Source organism: Leucoraja erinacea, chromosome 17 (assembly GCF_028641065.1).
Source record: "Leucoraja erinacea ecotype New England chromosome 17, Leri_hhj_1, whole genome shotgun sequence".
Taxonomy (NCBI): domain Eukaryota; kingdom Metazoa; phylum Chordata; class Chondrichthyes; order Rajiformes; family Rajidae; genus Leucoraja; species Leucoraja erinaceus.
Genome location: NC_073393.1, coordinates 5,103,659 through 5,131,576, shown reverse-complemented (window position 1 = coordinate 5,131,576; position 27,918 = coordinate 5,103,659). Strand labels below are relative to the sequence as shown.

Genomic DNA, 27,918 nt, shown 5'->3' with positions numbered 1-27,918 from the left:
GGCTAGTCTTTATCAGATAGCTATTTGTAGAAGGTTTGAACTGAATACCTTGCTTCCCTGTTTTACAACAGTCACTAGAATAGTTTTTAACAAAAGGACTTAATGGGCTGCACAGGACTTGGACATCCTGGCATAGTTGACATTGATGCAATTAAATACATTTGTTTTCTCTTTACAGAGGGGATAATTAAACAATGGCCTTTCACCTCTGCGATCAATGCATTAACTTCAGTGCATCGAGATTAATTAATTTAAGGAGACACTAAGTGCTGGAGTTACTCAAGGGGTCAGGTAACATCTCTGGAGAACATGGGTCGGTGACATTTTGGTCAGAACCTTCTTCAGACTAATTATGGTGGGAGGAGAAAGCTGGAATAGAGAAGGTGCAGGACAAAGTCTGGCGAGTGATAGGTGGATCCTGACTGAGGACACGCGTTTCATCCTACACACTGGGGATAATTTGCAAAAGATGCATTTTCCCTTTAGTCCGTCAATATTAAAGCAGGGATGAATGGCATGCAAATGGAGCCACTGTCACTGTGGAAGGGGATCCTAGTCATTTCACTTCAAGTCAAGTCAAGCCAAGTTTATTCGTCACATACACATACGAGATGTGCAGTGAAATGAAAGTGGCAATGCTCGTGGACTTTGTGCAAAAGACAAACAAACAAACAACCAAACAAACTACAATCATGTTTTTAATTAATTAATATCTAATAAACGGAGCGGAGGAGGAGGACATCGTCACATTGCCAAGCCAGGCTGACCCCTGCAACTTTGAGGCAGTGCTGCTGTCATGGCAGCGGGCCTTTATGGCCAAGCTAAGACTCAACATTTATTTTTAATTTTGGACTTGTAAGGTACAAGATGGCACCTAAAACATGGCTCAGTTGTATTCTACTACCGTGCTCACTGTTATGCCCAATGTACAGTAGGATTGTCACTGAACTGTATGCAAAAAGAGAATTTCACTTGGGTACACATGACAATAAAGTACCATTGAACAATAGACAATAGGTGCAGGAGTAGAGGCCATTCGGCCCTTCGAGCCAGCACCGCCGTTCAATGTGATCATAGCTGATCATCCCCACTCAGTACCCCGTTCCTGCCTTCTCCCCATATCCCTTGACTCTGCTATCTTTAAGAGCCCTATCTAGCTCTCTCTTGAAAAAATCGAGAGAACCTGCCTCCACTGCCCTCCGAGGCAGAGAATTCCACAGACTCACCACTCTCTGGGAGAGAAAGTGTTTCCTCGTCTCCGTTCTAAATGGCTTACTCCTTATCCTTAAACTGTGGCCCCTGGTTCTGGACTCCCCCAACATCGGGAACATGTTTCCTGCCTCTAGCGAGTCCAAGCCCTTAACAATCTTATATGTTTCAATGAGATAGCCTCTCATCCTTCTAAACTCCAGAGTGTACAAGCCCAGCTGCTCCATTCTCTCAGCATATGACAGTCCCGCCATCCCAGGAATTAACCTTGTAAACCTACGCTGCACTCCCTCAATAGCATGACGAACCATTGACAATGTTGAGCAGTTAATAGCCACCAGGTCAAGTTCCACAGTAAAGCCCAATGCCCGAGCCTCAGTCACTACCAAGAGCCATTCTGCCATGCAGACTGCCTCTTGGGTGCAGAGGGTGGGTTTGTGCAATCCTTCCAAGATAGCAGGTCCAGGCTAGAGCATGATCTGCCTCACCAATTTTACAATAAGATTATGTCCATTCTACTTACAAGTTCAAGTCCAGCAATCTGCTCATTAACTCCAAGAGGCTGACCGATCCAGCGAATCACTCCATACAGAGGGGGATTTTCCTTTACTTGTACCAACGAGCCCTCCTCCAAGCCGGGCTGTTCTTTGAACGGCGCTCTAACGATTTCAGTATCTTGACTTGCACCTTGACTTGCATTCATGTCCATCATTACTGACTGAACAGACAAGGAGAGGGGATGGCCAATGCTTCCATTTACACTTGGCTTCTTGGTGAGGCTGAAGGGCAAGGAATGAAATTTATTTTCATTTGAAAGCGAGGCTTGAAGCGATGATGTGGGTGGCGACTGACTCAAGTTTGGCTGCGTATCCACTAGTGATTTTGCTGAATCTTCACCTGAAAAAGATGAAAGAAAATTACCTTACAATGTATTCTAATGTATTTTCAATAACAGCTGTGAACAATTGTGAAATATGGATTGGACATGAATCAGTCTTTAGTTGGAGTGCAGAAAATGTGAAGAATTGCAAAGATCAGTAAAGGAAATAAACGGCAGATGCTGGTTTGTGCTAAAAAGACACAAAGTGCAGCAGTACCTCAGCGGGGCAGGCAACATCTCTGGAGAGGAATAGGTGACGTTTTGTGTTGGAAAGTGTCAAGAGGGGTTCCGATCTTATAAACGTCAGCTATTCCTTCTCTCTAGAGATGCTGGCTGACCCGCAGAGTTACTCCAGCATTTTGTGTCCATCTTCGATAAGGATGACATACGCCTTCAACTGCCTGAACAAAAATCCTGAGATTTTTGGTGATGGTGGCGCAGCGGTAGAGTTGCTGCCATACGGCGGCGGAGACCCGGGTTGGATCCCGACTACGGGTGCCGTCTGTACGGACTCCCCCCGTGACCTGCGTGGATTTTCTCCGAGATCTTCGGTTTCCTCCCACATCCCAAAGACATACAGGTTTGTAGGTTAATCGGCTTGGCAAATGTAAAAATTGTCTCTAGTGGGTGCAGGATAGTGTTAATGTGTGGGGATCGCTGGGCGGCGCGGACCCGGTGGGCCGAAGGGCCTGTTTCCGCGCTGTATCTCTAAACTAAACTAAAAAAAAAACACAGAAATGCCAGCAAATCATGTTAATACAAAAGAACCAGGAGCTAGCACAACACAAAAAAAATCTATTAATACTTTGTTATTGTGATCTGAGCTGCATTGTTAAACAAGTGATGAAAGCCAATTTGATAGCAGCCTTCACAAAAGTGAATATGAAAGTACGTCAGAAAAATACATTTGGAAGATGTGATACTGTGAGAATAATTGTCAACATTATGGGACACCTCTCCCAGTTGTTGACAGGTACTCGATGTAAATGGCTATCATGGGTTGAATTGGCCAGGTGGCCCTTTGTCAAGCTAGGAGCCTAAGTTAATGCCAGATTGTCCCCTGTATTTTTATTTATGTTTTGAATAAAACATCAGCAGCTTGCTTAGGCGGTTAAGGATCAATCGCATTGATGTGAATCCTGAGCCGTGTGTAAACTGGATAATTGATGCTAAGAACAACTGATTTCCTCTCCAAAGGGTCCATTTAAACTACCAACCAGCATTTATCTTTGTTTATGTTTAGAGAGACAGTGTGGATACTGGCCCTTTGGCCCACCAAGTCCACACCGACCATCGGTCACCCGCAAACTAGTTCCACGTCATACACACCGGGAGCAATTTATAGAAGCCAATTAACCAACAAATCCGCGAGTCTTTGGAATGTGGGAGGAAACCGGAGCATCGGAAGAAAACCTACACGGCCACAGGGAGAACGCACAAACTCCGCACATACAGCACCCGTGGTCAGGATCGAACCCGGGTCTCTGGCGCGGAAAGTCAGCAACTCTACCGCTGCGCCACCCTGCACTGGGATGAAATCTGAGCACCCAGACGAAATAGACACACCGACTCCACAGAGGTCAAGATCTAACCTAGGTCACCGGAGAGTTGCTACGGCAGCACATAATTGTTTGCTACTGTTCCACCCCCAATGTGCAGATAAAATCTGGTGGTGCTATGTTCAGTACCTTCATCGATATACCATGTACTTTTGGATTTTGTTTGTGCATCAACCGATGTGCCATTTAACGTGCAGCGTAACTCTGACCGGCTCAGATTATGGGCTGGAGATTTTCCCGGTTGTGAAACAAGCCCTGCCGATGACAAAGTTAAATCCTATATTAAAGATCAATACATTTCCAACTGTGGGTAATGTGTAGAACAATGATAAAAAAATCACAAATAATCAGTAACGATTTACTGGATGTAGTTGACTTTGGAAGAAACAAGGTAGAAAAAACAGAGGACATAGGTTTAAAGCAGTGGTTCTTAACTCGGGACGGGACCCACATGGGGGTCATTTGGGGCTTTACTGGGTGACATGTAGGAGTCATAAATAACACATCCATTTGTTGAGCCCATTTTTAGGAACCTAACAAAGGTACATACCACATACGGTGTTTTGTTCGCGTATATGCGTACGTATGCCATTCCAAATGCTCCGTGCAGGAAGGAGCTGCACTTCACGAAATGGAACTATGCCGTTTCGCAGAGACAAAGCGACAGCACCGTAAGGAGAGAGAGAGAAGGGGCCTGACGGCTACCAACCACCGCCAGTCTCCACTGCCCACGTTACACCAAGGTGTGTGGATCGCGGATCGGCCTCAACAGGCATCTGCAGACCCACAAGTAGACGACCCTATGGAGAGGAGAGAACAGTCGTTTCGAGGGACCGCCGATGATGATGCCAAAAAGGTTAAGAACCACTGGTTTAAAGTGAGTTGGGAAAGATTCAATAGGAACCCGTGGGGGAACTGATTTTACACAAAGGTTAATGGATGTGTGGAACAAGCTGCCAGAGGAAGTAGATGAGGCAGGTACTATTGCAATATTTATGAAACATTTAGACAGATGCATGGATAGGATAGGTTTAGAGGAATATAGGCTAAACACAGGCATGTGGGACCAGTGTAGATGGGGCATGTGGTCAGTGTGGACGTTGTTGGAACAAAGGGCCTGTTTCCATGCTGTATGACTCAAACTGCCAAAAATGGAAGGGGAATTGGAAAAACATACTGAAGCCATTGATTATAAATGTGCTATATTAACATAGGTGAACAAAACGATGATCATTCTATAGCAATGCCAATCTAATTAAATGATTCATTTGATTATAAATTTTAAAAACATTATGCAATTTTATTTAAGTGCTTAAATTAGTAGACTAATTTTATATTGTTAATGAGTATAGATCTGTTGATTCCCTTTTTAAATATAGAGCCATTGATTCACTCATTATTAACACATTTACACCTGTTAACCTTTTTTGAAAACATTTGAACATTTTGTAAATGCTTTGTGCACCTACTAAGTTTAAAGAGTCTGCACCCAGCCAGTCAAAAGAGACACTACATATATTGACAAACCACTGGGATTTGCAGAAAACTGAACGATAAACTATCAGAGAATAGAAACAAATAACTGCAGATACTCAAATTCAAACAAATGCCTCAAAACTTATTGGCCGGCGGTTCATTCTACAGCAAGACAATGATCCCAAACATACTGCAAAAGCAACAAAGGAGTTTTACAAAGCTAAAAAATGGTCAATTCTTGAGTGGCCAAGTCAATCACCCGATCTGAACCCAATTGAGCATGCCTTTTATATGCTGAAGGGAAAACTGAAGGGGACTAGCCCCAAAACAAGCATGTCTGAAGAAGGGTTTTGGCCCGAAACGTTGCCTTTTTCCTTCGCTCCATAGATGCTGCTGCACCCGCTGAGTTTCTCCAGCTTTTTTGTGTACCAAGCATAAGCTTGGCTGCAATACAGACCTGGCAGAGCATCACCAGAGAAGACACCCAGCAACTGGTGATATCTTTGAATCGCAGACTTCAAGCAGTCGTTGCATGCAATGGATATGCAACAAAATACTAAACATGACTACCTTCATTTACATGACATTGTTTTGTCCCAAACATTATGGTGCCCTGGCATGGGGGGGGAGGGGGGGCTATGTATAAACACGGCTGTAATTTCTACATGGTGAAACCAAAATGTACAAAAATGGCCTTTATTATCTGACAATGTGCACTTTAACCACATGTGATATTTTTTCTATTACAAATCTCAAATTGTAGAGTACAGAGGCAAATAAATAAATGATGGATCTTTGTCCCAAACAATATGGAGGGCACTGTAGGTGCGTTTTGGGTCAGAAACCTCCGCAGACTCCGATCCGACCCAAACATCACCTATTCCATTTCATAGACACAAAAAGCTGGAGTAACTCAACTGGGCAGGCAGCAACTCTGGTGAGAAGGAATGGGTGACGTTTTAGTTCCGAGACCCGTCTTCAAATCCGAAACATCACCCATTCCTTCTCACAAGTGATGCTGCCTGCCCCATTCCTGCTTTTTGTGTCTATCTTCGGTGTAAACCAGCATCAGTAGTTCCTTCCTGCCTGTCCCACAGAGTTACTCCAGCATTTAGTATTTATATTCAGTATAATCTAGCATCTGCAGTTCCTTCCTACACGCTGTAGCCTTGCAGGTTTGGGCACCTACACACTCCAAGCACAATTTAAGGTACGGAGTTTCAGATCTCCACCACTTTCCACGGCCAAAATTATCCCTCAATTTACTAATTACCCAACACATATGCCGCTTATTAATAAGCCCTTAGGGAAATAGGTTCTTTATATCCACAGAGGCCAGAACTAAATCTTCTCTCAACGTCACATCATGGCATTTGAACGGAGATGAACAGAGACGAGGAAACACTTTTTCTCACAGAGAGTTGTGAGTCTGTGGAATTCTCTGCCTCAGAGTGTGGTGGAGACAGGTCCTCTGGATGCTTTCAAGAGAGAGCTAGATAGGGCTCTTAAAAATAGCGGAGTCAGGGGATATGGGGAGAAGGCAGGAACGGGGTACTGATTGGGGATGATCAGCCATGATCACATTAAATGTCGGTGCTGGCTCGAAGGGCCGAATGGCCTACTCCTGCTAATTGGCATTTGAAGGTGGATCCTTCATGGTGTGGAATGGAACAGAAAGTGACTCCTACCTTTATTCTTTGATCTGGCAGTTATATTTGAAGAGATTTTTTCATTGCACGCTCTCGATTCAAAACATTGTTTGAAAGGTCTTGATTCAGAATTATCTGAAAAAAAGGACAGAACAGTGAGCATCTTCAACAGGTTAACAATGAACAATTGTTAGGTTCTGTAGGGCTTTTACAATTGTCAATTTACGATATGGCAGTTTGTGTCAAAAATATCCAATTTTGATTCCAATTGACAAATGCATCAGATGCAAATTATTTATTATAATATAATGGATGGGTAAAAACATTATGAAGCCATTCATTGTAAGGACATTGTGATCACAAAACGCTGGAGTAACTCAGCGGGTCAAGCAGCATCTCTGGAGAGAAGGAATGGGTGATGTTTCGAGTTGAGACCCTTCTTCAGACTGATCAGTCTTGCCTGCGATTTTACCAGCATCTGCAGTTCTATCCTACTACATTATAAGAACATTTAAAGAACTTTAAATAGATAATTAAATTGGTAATATTTTCCAGGATATCAAATATATTTAAAGTTAATAGCCAAAATATAATTTCAAACTGATTACTGTTGTCGTCTGTCCCAAATATTATGACATCTTAAATTGTCATCCTGGTTGTTGTTTGATATATATGATAATGCCATCACAAACTCATAATTTCACTGGATTCCATTACATTTCAAGCAATGTCACAATCCTAACAATAAATAGGTTAGTATTTCAAGCTTGTTCTACCATGCTTAAAACAAACGTTAAATCAAAAGCTATGCATATCATTGGACCATTTAACTCCATTTATTCCACATTCCTTAATATCCTTGTCTAATATGGACGGATGAATCTCATTTCCTATTGACCATCGGACCTTATAGATTTAAGATAAGACTTATCGTTGATATTTAAATTCTCCCCCATTGTAACACCTTCTCAGAGGAAACAGTTCCTCTCCACCTACCAGACAGTTTTCGCACATAAAATCTTCCTCAGTCATTCATCTCAACCATTGGGGGTACATATTGTTCAAAACAAGACACAAATATTCTGACTTTAATATTTTTCCTGGATTTAGTTTCTACCTAATCTTGAAAATCGCTAATACATACATGGAAGAAACTCTGCCTTCAATGGTATCATCCACTTAAACAGATTGTGGACAAATATTGTACTGACCTAAATGGATTGTTAAAAGGATAGAGCTCTGTGACATCACAAAGAACATTGCAACATACACTTATGTTTCTGCAACAGCAATCTTAGACAATTGTTGGCTTCTGTAAACAACTTGTGGATTCCGTGAGGAAACACTATCAATTTATGATTTCAAAAATACCAACAATGCAAAAACAAAATATTAAGAGTAGACACAACGAATTGCAGATGCTGGTTTACAAAAAACGACACAAAGTGCTGGAGTAACTCAACGGGTCAGGCAGCATCTCAGGAGATGATAGCTGACATTTCAGGTTCGGACCCTTCTAAATGAAAGAAGAAGCTTATGACCTTGGATGCTGTCTGTGCGGAGTTTGCACGTTCTCCCTGCAACCGCATTGGTTTCCCCGGGGCATTCCGGTTTCCTCCCACACATTGGGGCCAATTAACCTACAAACCCGCACGTCTTGAGGATGTCGGAAGAAACTGGAGCACCTGGAGGAAACCCACTAGGTCACAGGGAGAATGTGCAAACTCCTCATGGATAACACCCAAGGTCAGGATCGAACCCGGGTCTCTGATGCAGTGAGGTGGCAGCTCGACCAGCTCGACACTGAGTCGTGGCAACTCAAGCCTGTACCGTCACGTTGAAAGAGATGTTTGTACAAAGTGAAAGAAGCTAAATGAGCGAGCATCGTGTCCAAATGACTATTTATAAAATATATTCTTTCATTGTGCCACATGATCCATTATACTTCGTAAACACAATATAAATGGTATAGAAAGTCTCCATTGGAGAACTAATTTTCTTAACTTTTCAAATCTGAAGATGTATACCTGGCACGACATCTTCAATCCAACGAAGAGTCAACGCTTGCAAATGTCTGCATAATACTTTCCCTTTCCACATGCCATCCCAATCACAGAAGCCATTGTCCTGAAAACACAAGTTTTACTATTAAATAACATTCTTATACTGATCATATAACGAAAGGTATCTAAGCCTTCAATGAGTAATAACAGCGAAGTAAATATATATATATATATATATATATATATATATCTTGAATGTTTTTACTCACTACCCACACAATTTGGTGGTTTTATTTTCTTACTGATAACTATGACTAATCTTTTATTCCCCATTGTCCTTAGATTTGTTCCATCGCGGTCATTCCTTCTTCTCCCTGGTCCTGTCCCACAGAAGGTGCAAAAGCTTGAAAGCGCGCACCACCAGACTCAGAAACAACTTCTCCCCCTCTGTTGTCAGGCTTCTGAACGGTCCTTGCATATGCTAGGTACTGTCCGATTCACCTCTACCCCATTGTGGACATTGAACTTTGGAACTGATGCACTACAATGCTGAGAACTATATTCTGCACTCTGTATCTTCCATTTTGCATTTTCTACTTTGTTCTTGAGTTTGACGATTGTATTTATGTATGGATAGCAAAGCTTTTCACTGGACCTCATAATAAGCCTAAACCTAACTCTTCTCCACTACTAAAAGGGTGGCTGGGGATTTGAGGATGGAATGAGCATCCTACAGTTCAGTATTAGATTTGGTACAATTTCCAATCTACACTGTTGAATTTAGCAACTCATTGTAAAGTAAGTTAATTTGGTGATGACCTCAATCTACAAGGACATTAAATTCAGAGAGCACAACCAAAAATAAAATCAGAACAGGTTGGGCAAAGTACTTAAGATAGAGTAATGACAGGTAAAATGTAACATTATTTAGTGCAATTAGTGCAAAGAGAATAAGGAAATAGACTCTATACGTCTATCGATCTATTCCTCTCAAAATGGTCAAGAAATGCTCAAGTGTCCTACTGAACGCAATAAAGATGTGAAGGCAATGCAGAGTAACAAAGTCGTAGGAACAGTCAATTAAACTTGTATAACAGTGGAGTACGTCAGATGAGCTAATACTCAAACTGTGGTGCATCCTGTATAGTGAATCTAACGCTGATAACCAAGAAACCATTCCAGTCTTCAAAGAACTACCAAGACTATCCCAACCTTTAAGAAACAGTTAGACAGGTACATGGATAGGACAGGTTTGGAGGGATATGGACAAAGTGCAGATAAGTGGGACTAGTGTAGCTGGGACATGTTGGTCGGTGTGGGCGGGTTGGGTCAAAGGGCCTGTTTCTACACTGTATCACTCTATGACTACTACGAGTAGAACACAAAATGCTGGAATAACTCTGCGGATCAGGCAGCTTCTCTGGAGGACATCAATAGGTGACATTTCGGGTAGAGACCCTTCTTAAGACAGTGAATATGCACTAGTTAGAAAACTACAATCACAAATACTGTCCAAATTGTTATCCTTCATGTAAAGAGAAAATGAAATTGCAAAAGTAGGGAAGTTTTAGTAAACTCTTGCTTTGGTAATCATTATTGCACCCATATTGGGCTAATATAAGAGTGATGGTTAATGGCTTTGAACCTGTACTCGTGGAGTTTAGAAGAATTGGGGGGGGGGGGGGGGGGGGGGGGAGAATTGACACTCCTCAAACCTACCAAACATTGAAAGGCCTGGATAGAGTGGATGCGGAGAGAAAGTTTCAGGTGATGGGTGTCTAGGACCAGAGAGCACAGCCTCAGAATAAAAAAATATGTACTTTTAGAATGAAGATGGTAGCGAATCTCTAGAATGAATTGCCACAGGTAGCTGTGGAGGCCAAGTCATTGGGTATTTTTAAAGCAGAGATGGATAGATCAGCCATGATCGAATAACGGAGCAGACTCGATCACCCAATGGCCTAATTCTGCTCCTATGTGTTATGGACTTTTGAATTCTTTGGAGGATAAAGAAGTGGTGTTAACTTTTACAGTGGTCGCACTTTTAAAGTGGACAATAATGCAGCTGGGAATCTCTCTTCAGATACTCAATCACACAGCACAGAGGTGGTGCCACACGACCTTATCTAATATCTTTTGGAATAAGGTTTTAAAATGCATCCACATGTACAAATGTATATGATCCGTTATCCTAATCGACAAGCAGAAGGTGCTATATTTAAGAGGGAGTTAGATGTGGCCCTTGTGGCTAAGGGGATCAGGGGGTATGGAGAGAAGGCAGGTACGGGATACTGAGTTGGATGATCAGCCATGATCATATTGAATGGCGGTGCAGGCTCGAAGGGCCGAATGGCCTACTCCTGCACCTAATTTCTATGTTTCTATGTTTCTAATTCTTCAATTGCTGCAGCCCACACATAGTCTGTGATGAAGAAAAATATTGTTTCCATATACCCTATTGTTATTTTGGTGGGATCGGGTCAGCCTAAAACTGGTTGAATATTTTCTTACAACAGTAAAACAGTGGAGAAAAAAAATAATTCAGAGGTTGAGATGATCTTTAAAAAATTAGACAAGTACAAATTCCTTCTTATAGTACCTCGTAGTACGCTATGTTTGAGAAAGAATTGCAGATGCTGGAAAAATCCAAAACTGCTGGAGGAACTCAGTGGGTGAGGCAGCATCTATGGAGCGAAGGAATAGGTGATGTTTCGGGTCTGAGGAAGGGGCTCGACCCGAAACGTCACCTATTCCTTCGCTCCATAGATGCTGCCTCACCCGCTGAGTTTCTCCAGCAATTTTGTCTACCATAGTACGCTATAGTTTCTCTGGTAGTCCCACAATTTCCTCATTTCCAAAACGTTTTACACTAGCATACTTCTCTGAAACATTAGGCTCGGTGAGTGCTAAATCTTTAAACTAAAGGAAGTATGCAAATCATTGAAAAAAACAAAAAAGCGAAAGATGTGTAGGACGGAACTACAGATGCTAGTTTAATACGAAGATAGATACAAAAAGCTGGAGCAAGTCAGACAGCATCTCTGGAGAAAAGAAATAGACGCCGTTCTGGGTAGAGACCTTTCTTCAAACTGAGAATCAGGGGGAGAGGGAACCGAGAGATGTAGTCGGCACATAAGACCAGTGAATGAAAGATATGGAAAAAACAACAATGATCAAGGAAATGTGGAACCCACAATGGTCCATTGTTGGCTGCGGGGTAGGTGATAACGAATTACACAGACACTGAAATTCAATAGGCACATGATGTTCCACGCCACAGTGAAAATAATATCAGAATGCAGATGAAAGAAATCTTCTCACCATGTGAACGCCTAAAAAGTAGCCGTAGTCTTCTTTTCCTGGCAGGAGACCACAGAATACGACTGTGCCAAGCATGAACTCATCCTCGATCAATGTACCCACCCTGGAGTTGATCGGCAAGGCAGATTTTTCACTGTAACAAAACCTCTCGGAGATCACAGTTTCGTGTTCCATGCCACTTTCCTCTTCCACAAGCTCCAGTTTGTCAAAGGGGAGAAAAACCCCACAGTCTTCATCGCACTCAAACAATTGTTTTTCTTTGTACGAGCCATCGGTGTAGCCTTGACCCCGGCCTTCTTCCTGTTAAATCAGTGAGAAACACATTGTTATTCATTCACTGAAGCATATTTTGACAGATTTTATACAAATTAAACAACTGGCTACACGTTCAAACTACAATAACAATGACAAATTCATAGACATTAAAACACATGTACAAAATCATGAGGAATAGACCAGGTAGACACAGTCTCTTGCCCAGAGTAGGGGAATCGAGAACCAGAGGACATGCTCACCAAGTGCACGCTGCCCATCGATCACCGGTACACTAGCACCATCCCAGACGCTAGGGGCAATTTTTACACAAGCGAACAAACCCGCACGTCTTTGGTATGTGGGAGGAAACCGGAGCACTCAGAGAAAACCCACGAGGTCACTGTGAGAAGGTGCAAACTCTACAAAGTCATCATCCGAGGTCAGGATCGATCCTGGGTCTCTGGTACTGTGTGGCAGCAAATCGACCAGCTGCGCCACTGTGCCGTCCCTTCAGACTGAAAAAGGGTCCAGACCCAAAACGTCACCTATCAATTAACCACTGAGTTACTCCAGCACTTTGTGTCTTTTTTTAAATTTAAAATGTATTTTGTTTTCATGCCATCAATTGCAGGAGGAAAATAGAACCCAAGCCACCCAGCCTCATGTATCAAACGAGAAGCAACGATCCTGATGAATAATTCAGCACAGCCAAGTAGGCAATAGGGAATTAACAAATTCATGGATGGCCATTGTGTATTGAAGCTAAAATGTATAAGAGCAGCAAATTACAGCAGATTAGACAGATCCTGATGTAATGGGAACTGGGCAAGCATCAGACCAACTCAATTTAAAACAAATAAATGCAGTCTTAGGAATTTAAGTGGCACAATCTTAATGCTATTAAGCATGAGAAATACTGAGAGATTTGTGAACTAAAATACCTAACCAGGCTGGAAGGACTTCAGAAATATGGATTAGTACACTCTGCTAGGAGGATTAAATATCAATACAAATATAGTGGCGGCACTGTTGAGCGGCTGCAGCTCGCCTGCAGTCCGTCTGTCTTGACTTTTTTTTGTTCTTTTTTTTCTCTTGTTTTAGTTAGGTTGTGTTATGTGTGAGGGGGGGATGTGAAACATGTTTTTCTGTCTCTCCCTTCGGGGGAATGCGACTCTTTCTGTTGTATCCCCCCTTCTCAGCCTCCGTCTGCGCTGAGGCCTAATGGCGGAGCTGGCGGTCTCCAACTGCGACCAACCTCGAGGCTCCGGAAGCAGAGCCAGCCAGGACTTACCAACGTGAGGCTGGCCGTTTTCCGAGCTGCAGCGGCGTTCCGGTGGCAGCGGCACGACTCGGGGATGAGACAGTGTTCCGGTGAGGACAGCCCGGCTCGGGGCTGAGACGGCGCTCCGGTGGCTGAGGCGGCGTTCTGGCGTTCTAGCAGCGGCGACCTGAAACCGGGGCTCGGCCGCGGGCCAGTGGATGACATCGTCGGGAGCTCGCAGGTCACAAATTTGTGTTTATTGTGTGTTTTGTTGTTTATTATTATATGTATGGCTGCAGGCAACGACAGTTCGTTCAGACTGAAAGGTCTGAATGACAAATAAAGGATCTAATCTAATCTAAAATTATCTTTATGCAAGACCTTGTGCACAGTACTTATGTCCAATTTGCTTCAGTCGTTTGTTGGCTGATGCACAAATTATGGAAGAAGTTCAAAGATTGATCACTAAATTATAATGTTATCAAATGCCGATGTATTGGAGACATGGTCAGAGAACAGCAGATGGCGTTTAATGCTGATAAATGTGAGGCAAAGCATTATTGACGTACTAAGGAGGCTAGGATATACACCGTGAATGGTCGTGTCCAAGGCAATCCTGAAGAACGTGGGGACCAAAGATCCTTGAAGGTGCCCTGTTTCCATCCTGTGCAACTCTGGGTGATACTCCTTTTTGTGAGACCGTGTCAAGATAATAACCTCCCCTTCAACATTACGGGTGCTGGTGGTGTGGACTTTGTACGTTCTCCCTGTGCCAGTGCGGGATTTCTCTGGGTGCTCTGGCCTCTCCTACACCCCCAATAACGTGCAGGTTTACAGGTGAATTGGCTTCTGTAAACTGTCTTTACATTAGTATTCACCAAGATTTTTTAATATTTTTTTTAAAGTGCTACAATGTAGCCCTAGGGATTAAGCAGCTAATTTATAGTATTTTCCATAGAACAGTACAGCACAACCACAGATGCTACCGCCCACAATATTGTGCCGAACATGATGGCAAGCCCATCTCTTATTTACCCAGACATAATCCATATCTCTCCATTCCCTGCGTATGTATATGCCTATACAAGGGTTTCATAACAGCCACTATCATATCTGCCTCAACCACCACCCGGTTAAAAAAATTGCCCTATGTACCTAAACTTTGCCCCCTCACCTTAAAGTGTGCAAGAAGGAACTGGTTTACACCGAAGATAAGACACAAAATTCTGCAGTAACTCAGCGGGTCTGACAGCATCCCTGTAGAGCATGGATAGACAAAGTTTTAGGTCGGGACCCTTCTTCAGACAGGCACATCAGACCTACCTAAAAAATTACCTATCCATGCATTCTCCAGAAATGCTGCCTGACCTGCTGAGTTACTCCAGCACTTTGTGTCTTTTTTCTCTAAACCACCCACTGCGATTCTCTGTTTCTCCTTGCACCTAGAAATCATTTCACGATCTGACTCAGTGTTAAAAAAAAAAGCAAGAGGAAATGAAATCAAAATACTTACTGTAAACACTTCACAGAATAGAATGCTCCTATTAGAATAAATTACCCTGCCACTAAGTTGTCATATGTGCAAAAGCAGAAGTTTCCAAATTAACATTGTGCCCTCGAAACAAGAATTTGAATCTGTAAAAGTCTGAAGTGAAAAATAATTTTAACATGCAGACATTGGTGCCTATTGTAGTTAAAAATCCTTTCAAATCGAAGAAAGGCTGGAAAGTGAGTTATGAAGAGGAAGTAATGTTACTCAGGGCTATAGATAGGATCAAGTCAAAGGACACGGACCTTGCATCATAGCAAAGCATGGGTGGGAGATTGCAACCTACACGTGGTCCACCCTGTTTCGACGAATGCAATCAACCTGGCGTGCACGAACAGAAGATCAAAGAACAAGTTGTCTGGTGTGTGCCCGCCATATGCAAGAAGAAGATAGCAAAGCATAGAGAATTTGACTATTTTGGCACAAATGGTTGTTTTAAATACAAATGGTGAGGGATTGCTTAGCTCTGACATAAAGGGATCTGAATCTTTCGGTGTATGATTGGCAAAAGGCTAGTGGTAAAATGCAGCAAATAGGAGAACAATGTTATTGCTTATTGCAAAGGGAAGTTAATACAAAGGTTGGGAGGCACAAGGAACTACAGATGCTGGTTTACAAAAACAAAAGACACCGTGTCTAAGGGCGGCACAGTGGCGCAGCAGTAGAGTTTCTGCCTTACGGCGCCTGTAGACCCAGGTTCGCTCATGAATATGGGTGCTGTCCATATGGAGTTTGTACATTCTCCCCGTGACAGGGTAGGTTTTCTCAGAGAGCTCCCGGAGGAATCACACACGGTCACAGGGAGAACATACTAACTCCATCAAGGCAGCACCCACAGTCAGGATCGAAACCGGGCCTCGGACGCTGTGAGGCAGCAACTCCAATAAAACAAACATATTTAAAATCATCAGCTTCGAACAAAGAACCTGGGCTTGGACAATGCATCTCCTCAAGACCAGTGCTTCAGATGCACCTGGATTTCCTAACTACCCGGTTAAAAACCCGGTTAGGTCTTTATTCTCTGGAGCGCAGAAGGTTAAGGGGGACTTTGATAGAGGTCTTTAAAATGATGAGAGGGATAGACAGAGTTGATGTGGACAAGCTTTTCCCTTTGAGAATAGGGAAGATTCAAACAAGAGGACATGACTTCAGAATGAAGGGGGACAGAAGTTTAGGGGTAATATGAGGGGGAACTTCTTTACTCAGAGAGTGGTAGCGGTGTGGAATGAGCTTCCAGTGGAAGTGGTGGAGGCAGGTTCATTGGTATGACCGATAAGATCAAACACAGAGAGTGGTGAATCTCTGGAACTCTCTGCCACAGAGGGTAGTTGAGGCCAGTTCATTGGCTATATTTAAGAGGGAGTTAGATGTGGCCCTTGTGGCTAAGGGGATCAGGGGGTATGGAGAGAAGGCAGGTACGGGATACTGAGTTGGATGATCAGCCATGATCATATTGAATGGCGGTGCAGGCTCAAAGGGACAAATGGCCTACTCCTGCACCTAATTTCTATGTTTCTATCATTTAAAAATAAATTGGATAGGCATATGGATGAGAAGGGAATGGAGGGTTATGGTATGAGTGCAGGCAGGTGGGACTAAGGGGAAAAAAAGTTGTTCGGCACGGACTTGTAGGGCCGAGATGGCCTGTTTCGGTGCTGTAATTGTTATATGGTTATATCAGTTGTAGAAAAGGTTGGAAATTTGGCAGGCGTGTGGGATAAATGGACTAAGAACCAGAGTGCACAAAAAGAGAGAGTTGTAAAATAAATTAAATTTGATAACTTTGAGGAACCCGAGTCATACAGCATGGGACAAGGACCTTCAGCCCAACTTACCCATGCCATACCCCATCAATACTCGTCCCACTTGGCCATGTTTGGCCCATATCCCTCTAAACCTTTCTTATCCATGGACCTGAACAAATGTCTTTGAATGGAAAATGGACAGGAAGTTTAAAGAGAGTTAGGGAGGGAAGAACAGAGTAAACATACAGTTAGTTAAGGGAAACGATATTTAAAACATGAAGAACAACGAAGAGGAAGTAAGATTAGGTCGTACAAACAGGGCTTGACATTGAACTATAATAAGACCAGTGTCATGGAGCAGAGGTAAGGAAGTTCAAAGGTAACCCCCTCTCCTGGCACTTTCTCTTGCAACCACAGGAAATGCTACACTTGTCGCTCCTTCCCTCAAGTGTTTCAAAGGTATTTTATTGTCACATGTACCAATTAAGGTACAGTGATATGCAAATTACCACACAGCCAAGTTGAGATGCTGACTGAAAATGCTGGGGAATTCCACAGGAAATACAGATGAAACAGACAGGAAGCCAGTAGGCGAGGGCGCAGCCTACACATTCTTCCGATCGCAACAAGTATATAGTTTGGAGACACAGGAAACGGCAGACGCTGGAATCTTGGGTAGAACACAAAGTGCGAGAGTAACTCAACGGGTCAGGCAGCATCTGTGGAGGGAATTGAACGTGTTGGGTTGGGGAACGTTCTCAGAGCTCAGACCACCATATCAAGCTATATGGAAGTCCCACCCAAAGGGAAAGAAAGACAAAACAAATGACAAGAAATTAGGGGTTTAAACAAAAATAGACAATAGACAATAGGTGCAGGAGTATGCCATTTGGCCCTTTGAGCCAGCACCGCCATTCAATGTGATCATGGCTGATCATCCCCAATCAGTGCCCCGTTCCTGCCTTCTCCCCATATCCCCTGACTCCGCTATTTTTAAGAGCCCTATCTAGCTCTCTCTTGAAAGCATCCAGAGAACCTGCCTCCACTGTCCTATGAGGCAGAGAATTCCACACTCACCACTCTCTGAGAGAAAAAGTGTTTCCTCGTCTCCATTCCAAATGGCTTACTCCTTATTCTAAAAACTGGCCCCTGGTTCTTGTCTCCCCCAACATCGGGAACATGTTTCCTGCCTCTAGCCTGTCCAAGCCCTTAACAATCTTATATGTTTTAATGAGATTCCCTCTCATCCTTCTAAACTCCAGAGTGTACAAGCCCAGCTGCTCCATTCTCTCAGCAGATGATAGTCCCGCCATCCCGGGAATTAACCTTGTATACCTACGCTGCACTCCCGCAATAACAAAAATGTCCTTCCTCAAATTAGGGGACCAAAACTGCACACAATACTCCAGGTGTGGTCTCACTAGGGCTCTGTACAACTGCAGAAGGACCTCTTTGCTCCTATATTCGATTCCTCTTGTTATTATTATTCATAAAAATAAATCATAAAACAAGAGAGGGAAGAGTATAAAGAGTATAAAGAAAACCAACACAATAATAACAAAAAAAACTGATGAGAGACATTTGCTTTCTGAACAGTTATGGCCGATCCATTCATCATTCTTAACTCACAATCTCTATTTAAGATTTGCAATCAAATTTTGATGGACATCCCAGTTAAAAACTGGAGTCATTTACTATGTAGGCTGAAGGAACTGCGGATGCTGGTTTACAAACAAAAAAGACACAAAGTGCTGGAATAACTCAGCGGATCGGGCAGCATTTCCGGAGAACATGGATTGTTGATGTTTTGTGTCAGGACTATAGTTTACAGATAAACTAATAATCTGCTAGCCAATCATTCAGAAATGCTGTTGCTAGGACACTGGATTCACCTGATGCAGGTTCCTAGGCTCCCTCTCACACAGCCAAACCCTATGTTCTCGCAAAACTAGTCCATTTTCATTTACCACGTACCCTTAAAACCTACCTGGGCCTCATTTCCAATATTCCTAACTACCCGTTTCATAACAATTTTATTACTCTATTGTCTAATATCTAAAAAACAATGATTTAAAATGTGTTGGTGGATTAATAAGAATAACATCCTCAAGATGAGAAAATCTGGTAATTAAGAACCAAGCCTGCTGGATGAAAGAGATTATATTCTATTTTAAAAACAATTTCTCTTTTGAGGTATTTCATTAGTTTCTGGACCAATTATTTTCCCTTAGAAAATAACAATTTGGATTTAGATAGGAATCCATGAATACTTCATGCTACTGAATAAATAATTCCTATGACATAAATACAATAATGTAATCACTTGACCTTGTTGTAATGCTGGATCTAATTAACTGCGCCTGAACGGTGTGTTCTAATTTTATACGTCCCAGAATCTTGCTCAATATTAATAAACCACTAATTATAACCAAGATAGCAAATTAGCACGTTAAACGAATGCACGATTGTGACAAATGAACTAACGGACAGATTAATGACCATCAGCATGCACTGACAAAACACATCAGAAAGAGAAGAGACGCAAGGAACTGCAGATGCTGGTTTACCAATCAGAATCAGAATCACACTTTATTCGCCAAGTATGCTTTGCAACATTCGAGGAATTTTAAAAGAGATACAAAGTGCTGGAGTAACCAAGTTGGTCAGGCAGCTTCTCAGGAGAATGTGGATAGGCAACGATTCAGGTCGGGACCCTTCTGAAGGACAAGGTTCCATACTGTATCTATCCAATCAAAACCAAAAGCTTTGCTATTTAGAACCAAGAGCACTATCTCACAGCACTTAATTATTTCATGCAACGTGTGGGGTGATATTCAAAGGTGTTAACTCCCTTGCTGTAGCCTGTGCTGTACAGTCTCAGCAGAAGACAGGGGAGAGGTTATCAACGATTAGCAACTGGTGCTTACCTCTGTCCACCTATCCTTCACCAGGCTTTGTCCTGCCCACACCTCTCTTCCAGCTTTCTCCACGCCAATCACAATCAATTTAACGCAGGGTTTCCGACCCAAAACATCACCTAACCATGTTCTCCAAAGATGCTACCTGACCCACTTCTTTACTCCGGCTCTCTCTCTCTTCTCAGAGAAAGAATTGTTCCTAGTCAAGAAGACTTGCAGAATAATTATGGAAGCAGCGGAGTCAACAGGCAGCGGAGTTCTATCATTCAAGTTAGACAGAACAAGTAGACATTTTATTGTTGCACTCCACCAAAGCCCCCATCACAGCACCAGAGACACAGTTTCGATCCTGACCTCGGGTGCTGTCTGTATGGAGTTTGTACATTCTCCCTATGACCACGGGGGTTTTCTCCGGGTGCGCTGGTTTCCTCCACACTCCAAAGACATATTATTGGTTAATTGGCCCGTAAAAAGTTGTAAATTGTCGCTGGTGTGTAGGATAATGTTAATGTACAGGATGATTGCTGGTTAGCACGGATCAGGTGGGCCAAAGGGCCTTTTTCCGCACTATATCACTAAACTCTAAAATGTACACAGTGTATAAAACACAGAAAAGACTTACCAATAACTCCACTCCAAAACACGTTTCACACAGCAACATACTCTGCAGCAGCGGTCCCTTAAACCGTACGATTCCAGGTATTTTTTCTTCACCGGGTCTCAACTGAACATTGACGTTCGATCCACAATTAATCTGTAGAGCTTTCTGCAACCTTGCTTTGTTTTTGGACAGAATGTGCCTCTCCTCACTGGTTGAAACAGCAAACAGCAGTTCAGCAATGCGTGGCTCAACTTCCTGCAATTCCTTCTCGTCCATGAGCATGATGGTGTACGGGTCTTCCAGGCACTGCACAATAACCGACCCCCTTTTGATCTTGTTAGCGTGAATGTTCGGCAGCTGAGAACCTCGTTCGCAAAGCAACACCATGGTCCCCTTCACTAGTCTGACTAATGATAGGGTGGGTTTTTCAAATGCGGTGCATTCCTGAGCAACAAGGTAATATCTGGCCTCGTCACGAGTCACAGCGTTGGGTTTATCTTTGTTCCACGGAGCCGCAGTATTCATGATGCAAACTTCAGGTGCTTAGCCTAGACTGTGTCTCAAAGTCACTGTGTTGCTACGAGTGCTGGGACCAGGAGCAATGTCGACATTACATTATTGAATGTATTAAATAGATTTCATTTGGAAAAAACCTCAATTCTTCAGTAAACACAAGTCGTTCACCTAAATGGGTAAAAAAAAAAGAAATGTCAATAATTATCCCAAACATTTCATGCATTGTGATCATAACTTCAAGGAGCAGAATTACTCCATCTGGCACATCGTCTACTATGCCGTTCAATCATGGCTGATCTATCTTACCCTCTCAACTCCATTCGCCTGCCTTCTCCCCATAACCCGATACCCGCACTAATCAAGAGTCTGTCAATCTCCGCCATAAGAATACCCATTGACTTGGCCTCCACAGCCACCTGTGGCAATGAACTCCACACATTCACCACCCTCTGACTAAAGAAATCCCTTCTTATCTCCTTTCCAAAGGTACTTCCTTTTATTCTGAGGTTACGGCCTCTGGTTCTAGACTCTCTTCCACTAGTGGAAACATCCTCTCCACGTCTACTCTATCCAGGCCTTTCACTATTCAGTAAGATTCAACAAGGTCCCCCTTCTAAACTCCAGCGAGTACAGGCCCAGTGCCTCCAAACACTCGGTTAACCCAATCATTCCTGGGATTATTCTCATAAATATCCTCTGGAGCCTCTACAATATGTGTGTATTGGATACATAGTTATCCAATAACTATGTATCAGTTCCTCCTTAAAATAAGGAAAACATGCATCGTAAATTATGCAAAGATAAAATCACGCCAGACTGAGTGAAAGCAAGATTCAGGTTTCCAAAATACAATGCAAGCCACATTTGTTATTGAATTATACAGCTATAAAGATTTTACAAATATCAGAGCAAGGCTTTGAGGTGCAGCTTCATGGTAGGAATCAAAAACATGTTTGGTTCTAACCCAATGAAACTGAACAGAACTAGTTGAACAGAACTCTGCTTTCAATTCCTTTGTAGATGAGGGCTCGAAAATAATCTCTTCCCAGGGATCAGGCAAAGATTGGTTTAGTTTCAAATCTAGGTTTTCCTCAGTCCGCCTGGACCTACCTGATCTCCCGGTTGCCAAACACTTTAATTCCCCTTCCCATTCCCAAACTGACCTTTCTGTCCTGGGCCTCCTCCACTATCAGAGGCCAATCACATATTGGAGGAACAGCACCTCAAATTTCGCTTCGGCAGTTTACAACACAGCAGTATGTTTTGATTTCCCCAACTCCAAGTAACTCTTGTATCCATCCCCCCCCCTCTTCATCCCACCCCCACCCAAGTCATACTAGCTTCAAAGTGGTCTTGTTGAATCTCATTGTCTGTGGCTCGTTCACACCTAGCTCACAGCTAACAATGGCCTGTTTCCTTTATCATCGTTACTTTTTTTGCATATAGTCATATAGTGTAGAAACAGGCCCTTTGGCCCTACTTGCCCACACCAGCCAAAATGCCCCAGCAACATTAGTCCCACCTGCCCGCATTTGGCCCATATCCCTCCAAACCTGTTCTATCCACGTAATGCATATCCATCTTTCACTCATTTGTTCTAATCTCTCTATATGACCATCTATATATCTCTTGGAGCGAAGGAAATAGGAAACCTTCGGGTTTCGGCACGAAACGTTGCCCATTTCCTTCGCTCCATAGATGCTGCTGCACCTGCTGAGTTTCTCCAGCTTTTTTGTGTACCTTCGATTTACCAGCATCTGCAGTTCCTTCTTAAACAATCTATATCTCTCGTTTCCTTTTCCCCTAACTCTCGGTCTGAAGAAGGGTCTCGACCCAAAAACTATTCTGTTTCTCCAGAGATGCTCTCTGGCCCACTGAGTTATTCGAGCTTTTTGTGTCGATCATAGGTTTTCCTCCTGCAACTGGATAGGATTATTTTTGCACTGAAGTTGGTATGTGTGTCAGGATGTATGACAGCTGTCAATAAAATATTTAATTAACTGGTATGAAGTGCATTAACCATTCCATTTTGGACAATGTTGAATAAAAGATGATTTAAGATGTTGATGATTACAATCTTGGCCTTGAAACGCAACTCCTGTGGTAGCTAGCCACAAGATTGACAGTGGGTGGTGAATCTGTGGAATTCATTGCCAAAGAAGGCTGTGGAGGCCAATGGATATAATTTAAAGGCAGAGATGGATAGATTCTCGATTAGCAGGGGTGTCTGGGGTTAAGGGGAGAAGGCAGGAGAATGGGGTTTGCGAGGGAAAGGTAGATCAGCCATGATTGAATTGTGGAATAGAGTTGATAGGCCTAATGCTGCTCCTATCACTTATGAACTGATGAAACACAAAATGCAGCATCTCTGGAGAGAAGGAATAACACACGTCAACTGTGCTTTAGTGTCATATGTCCCAAACAGAACATAGAGATGCTTACTTTCAGCAGCACAACATAATATGTAAACATAGTACACTGTAAACAATATAATACACAAGTAAAACGTTCAGTTTGTGTGTACAGTATATACACATATACAACTATCCTGGGTCTCCTCCACTGTCAGAGTGAGGCCCAATGCAAACTGGAGGAACAGCACCCGATATTTTGCTTGTGCAGCTTACACCCCAGCGATATGAATATTGATTTTTTTCTAACTTCAAGTAATCCCTGATAGACACAATATGCTGGAGTAACTCAATGGGACAGGCAGCATCTCTGAAGCGACATACATACACACACACAGACATACATACACACAGCCATACACACACACAGACATACACACATACACACACACAGACATACACACACTTACATACACACACACAGACATACATACACACACTTACATACACACACACAGACACATACATACACACACACAGACACACACATACACACACTTACATACACACACACACAGACATACATACACACACACACACAGACATACATACACACACTTACATACATACACACAGACATACACATACAGACATACACATACTTACACATACTTACATACATACACACAGACATACACATACTTACATACATACACACACATACATACAGATATACACACACTTACATACATACATTCACACAGAAATACACACTCACACACATCCACATCCACACACTGATACAGAGACACATACAGACACACACACTCACATACAGAGTTTGAGATAGAGGTACATTTGAGATGTTGAACCAAACTTCTTGTCTGGTTTACATCCCTGACACAGAGCTGTAGAGCACAGGGACAGGCCCTTCGGCCCACAATGTCCGTGCTGTACACGATGCCCTCGGCCCGCGGGTTGCTGCGATGCCACAGACAGCGTCTCCCCGTCTCCCCCCCTCACACACACACACACACGCGCGGACACTCACCGGCGCCGCCTGTCCCCGGGCTCCATCCACATCACTCGCTCCTCACGGCAACGACCGGAAACGACAACCGCTCCCCCTTCCCCCACCCCCGCGCCTACGAGATCCGCATTGGTCCAGGCCGCTGTCCGTCACCGAAGTCCGGCCGCTTCCGCCGGCGAGGTGACCCAATAGGAGCGCGCGGTGGGGGGAGGCGGGACTACCGCGGACGGACAGGCCGACCGTCCAATCGCCACCGGTGGTGGAGGGGGAGGGGGCGGTACTGTTCTAATTAGCGGGCTGGCCGCCCAATAGGAACGTGCGGAGGGCGGGACATGCTTGACTGACGGGTGGACTACCCAATCGGCACCAGGTCGACGAGAATGCTGGAGAAACTCAGCGGGTGAGGCAGCATCTGTGGAGAGAAGGAATAGGCGAGTTCGGTATTCGGACTGCGCATGCCCGGGTCATAGATCACTCGCTATAGGGTGATTTCACCAAAGGTCAAATGAGCGTAGATCCCCCCCTCACGTGACCGAAAATTTTAACTGGAGGACATATGTCAGATCGGTACATGTAAGTGAATGGTGAAACACGCACTTTCCCACCCGTTAAAAACATGGAAAACGGCCGATTTTTGAGCTGAAATGTTCTGTGTTGGTCGGGGTGACCGTGAAGCACAGCGACCTAAATTTTCAGGCAAAAAAAAAGATAGAAAGTAAGGTAATTACAAGAGGGAACTGAAGGTAGAAAACAGCGGAAGTGAACAGCTGACATTTGCCGTGGAGATTTTAAGATCCAAAATATCGGGAATTATCGCGTTTGCTCGCTGAATTTCATCAAAAGTAAGGAATTATTAACTTACTTTTGATGGAATTTAGGTCGCTGTGCTTCACGGTCACCCCGACCAACACAGAACATTTTAGCTCAAAAATCGGCCGTTTTCCATGTTTTTAACGGGTGGGAAAGTGCGTGTTTCCCCATTCACTTACATGTACCGATCTGACATATGTCCTCCAGTTAAAATTTTCGGTCACGTGAGGGGGGATCTACGCTCATTTGACCTTTGGTGAAATCACCCTATAAACATTCTCGGTAACTGTGCTACTACGTTGTGTGAAGGCTTATGTTTTGTCCAGGGTCGGGGTCGGGGTCGGGGTCAGGGTCTGTTGAGTTGAGTTGAGCTGTTGAATTGCTGCTGGGCCGTCCCTGTCCCCTCCCGGGTGTCCCGTCCTGTCCGGGGGCTGGTGGGGACAGGGTAAACCTTGGCGGGGATGGTGTGATCGGGATCGATCCCAAATCTCCGGTGCTGTAGGGCAGCAGCTCTACCGCTGCGACACCACATTTAAAAGAGTAGACCGATTGCATCGGGTGATCCTCTTATTGGTCCTTTCCTGGGAAGAGCATGCAAAAAATCGCCATGCTCCGCCACCAAGCTTTTCCCAGGGTGGAAACGTCCACCAGTAGAGGGCATAGCTATACAGTGAGAGGGGAATATGAAATGGAAAGGTATGGAGTAAGTTTTATCTGGGGTTGGGGCATTGGGTTGCAAACTAGATAGATTAGATATAATTTAATTGCCACACAACCAAGGTCGGTGGAATTTGGGTTACCAGCAGCGGTACAGTAATAAAGAACACACAACCACAATAAAAATTTTACACAAACATCCACCACAGCATTCATCACTGTGGTGGAAGGCACAGAACTTGGCCAGTCCTCCTCCATTTACCCCCCGTGGTCGGGACCTCCACCCTCCACAGCCGTTGCTGCGGGCGTCCAGATGGTAAGGGACAAAGTCAAAGTCAAGGTGAGTCCAGGATCGGCTCTTCCCAACCAGAGACCGCGGCTTCAGGCTGGTGTAGGCCGCAGGCCGGCGGTCAAAGTTTTAAAGTACCTGCCGTGCCGCAGCCGGAAGCACCGCAGTCTGCAAGGCCGGCGGTCGAAGCTCCCCTCTAGGGGAGATGGTAAGTCCATACCGCGCCCGCGGTAGAAGACGGCCGCGGGCCGGTGGTGGAAGCTTCTTCTTCCCCCCGGGTCCTCCACGAGGGATCCCGGGCTGTAGACGCCGCACCAGCTGGAGTTCTGCAGACCGCTGCTTCAGGCTGCCGGCTGCCGCGGGCCAGCGTAACGGAGCACACCCCTCCAGCGAGCCCCAGCAAGGTCTCACCCGCTCCGCGCCGAGAGTCCACGCTGCGTCCGCCGCTGAAGCTCCGGGTAAGTCTCCGGAAAAGGCCGCCCGATCCTCGATGTTAGGCCACGGGGGAGGCGATCTGAAAAAAGTCGCCTCTCCATGGAGGAGGCGGCCGAAACGGTTTCCCCCTCGCCCCCCCCCCCCCCCCCCCACACATAACACACAAAGAAACATTAAAAACAGACTTTTAAACATACTAAAAAAATAAAAAAAGTTGAAAAAAAAACATTAGGTTGCAAACTATCCAAGTGGAATGTGAGGAACAGCACCTCATATTTGGCTTGGGCAGCTTCCAGCCCAGTGGTATGAATCTTGATTTCTCTAATTTCAAGTAACTCCTACATGCTCCCCCCCTTCCCCACCCTAGTCACCTTGCCAGTTCCACCGTTCACATCCTTGTATCTCTCTCATCTTCAACAACCAACAATGGACCATTATGGGCTCCACTCTACCTGAGGTCATCTGTTGCCGGCCCTGATTTGCTGTGTCCTTTGCTCACCTGCAACCCCCCCCCCAAATCTTTCAGTCTGAAGAGTTCCGACCCGAAACATCGCCTATTCCTTCTCTCCAGAGATGCTGCCTGGCTCGCTGAGATAATCCAGCATTTTGGGCCTATCTTTGGACTATAAGGTGCTGTTCCTCCAGTTTTCGTGTGGACACACTGTTGCAATGGAGGAGGCCTACCTGAAAGGTCAGTGTGGGAATGGGATGGGGAGTTAAAAGTGTTTAGCAACTGAGAGATCCAGTAGGCCTTGGCAGACGGATTGTGTTGGAATACAGTTGAACACAATTCTGCAATTCCAAGTATCCTTCTTAGCCTTCAGAAACACAAATGGCTAGATCTGTACTGAATATATCAAGAATATGATTGTTGTAGGAATCGTTATGTAACAATTGACAATGAAAAAGTTAGATATAAAAATGAATGTTCCTGCATTCACAAACTACTTGTGAACTCAGCGGGTCAGGCAGCATCTCGGGAGGGAATGAACAGGTCATGTTTCAGTCTGAGGAAGGGTCTTGACCCAAAACATCACCTGCCCATTCCTCCCCAGATGCTGCCTGACCCGCTGAGTTCCTTCAGCTCTTTGTGTTTTGCTCAAGATTCCAGCATCTGCAGTTCCTTGTCTCAATGTTTCTGTATTATCTTACAGGATGATAATAGTTGTCAGAAACAATAAAAGAACATTGTTGATAAAAATGGAAATCATTGCTAATCACATATACATGCACACGCACACAAACACACACGCATGCACAGACACACACAAGATGCACACACACGCTCACACACACACAGACACACAAACCCACTCAGTCACACACAGATGCCTAGACACAGACACACGCCTACACAGACATGCAGGCACATGGAGACACAACACACAGACACACACCACCTTT

At 44.0% G+C, this 27,918-nt stretch overlaps 1 protein-coding gene across 1 annotated transcript in view; it reads right to left on the bottom strand.

The window, feature by feature from the left end:
• Positions 1–24,426, bottom strand: part of cylda (cylindromatosis (turban tumor syndrome), a) — a 46,157-nt gene extending 21,731 nt beyond the window's left edge. Inside the window, exons 1-7 of the mRNA XM_055648418.1 lie at positions 24,345–24,426; positions 20,448–21,110; positions 12,098–12,397; positions 8,801–8,900; positions 6,813–6,908; positions 3,778–3,903; positions 1,733–2,106 (exon numbers count right to left, since the gene is read on the bottom strand). Of these exons, the coding sequence (XP_055504393.1) occupies positions 1,733–2,106; positions 3,778–3,903; positions 6,813–6,908; positions 8,801–8,900; positions 12,098–12,397; positions 20,448–20,951 (1,500 nt within the window). The 5' untranslated portion in view covers positions 20,952–21,110; positions 24,345–24,426. The remainder of the gene's footprint in view (positions 1–1,732; positions 2,107–3,777; positions 3,904–6,812; positions 6,909–8,800; positions 8,901–12,097; positions 12,398–20,447; positions 21,111–24,344) is intronic.
• Positions 24,427–27,918: the final 3,492 nt, after the last annotated feature.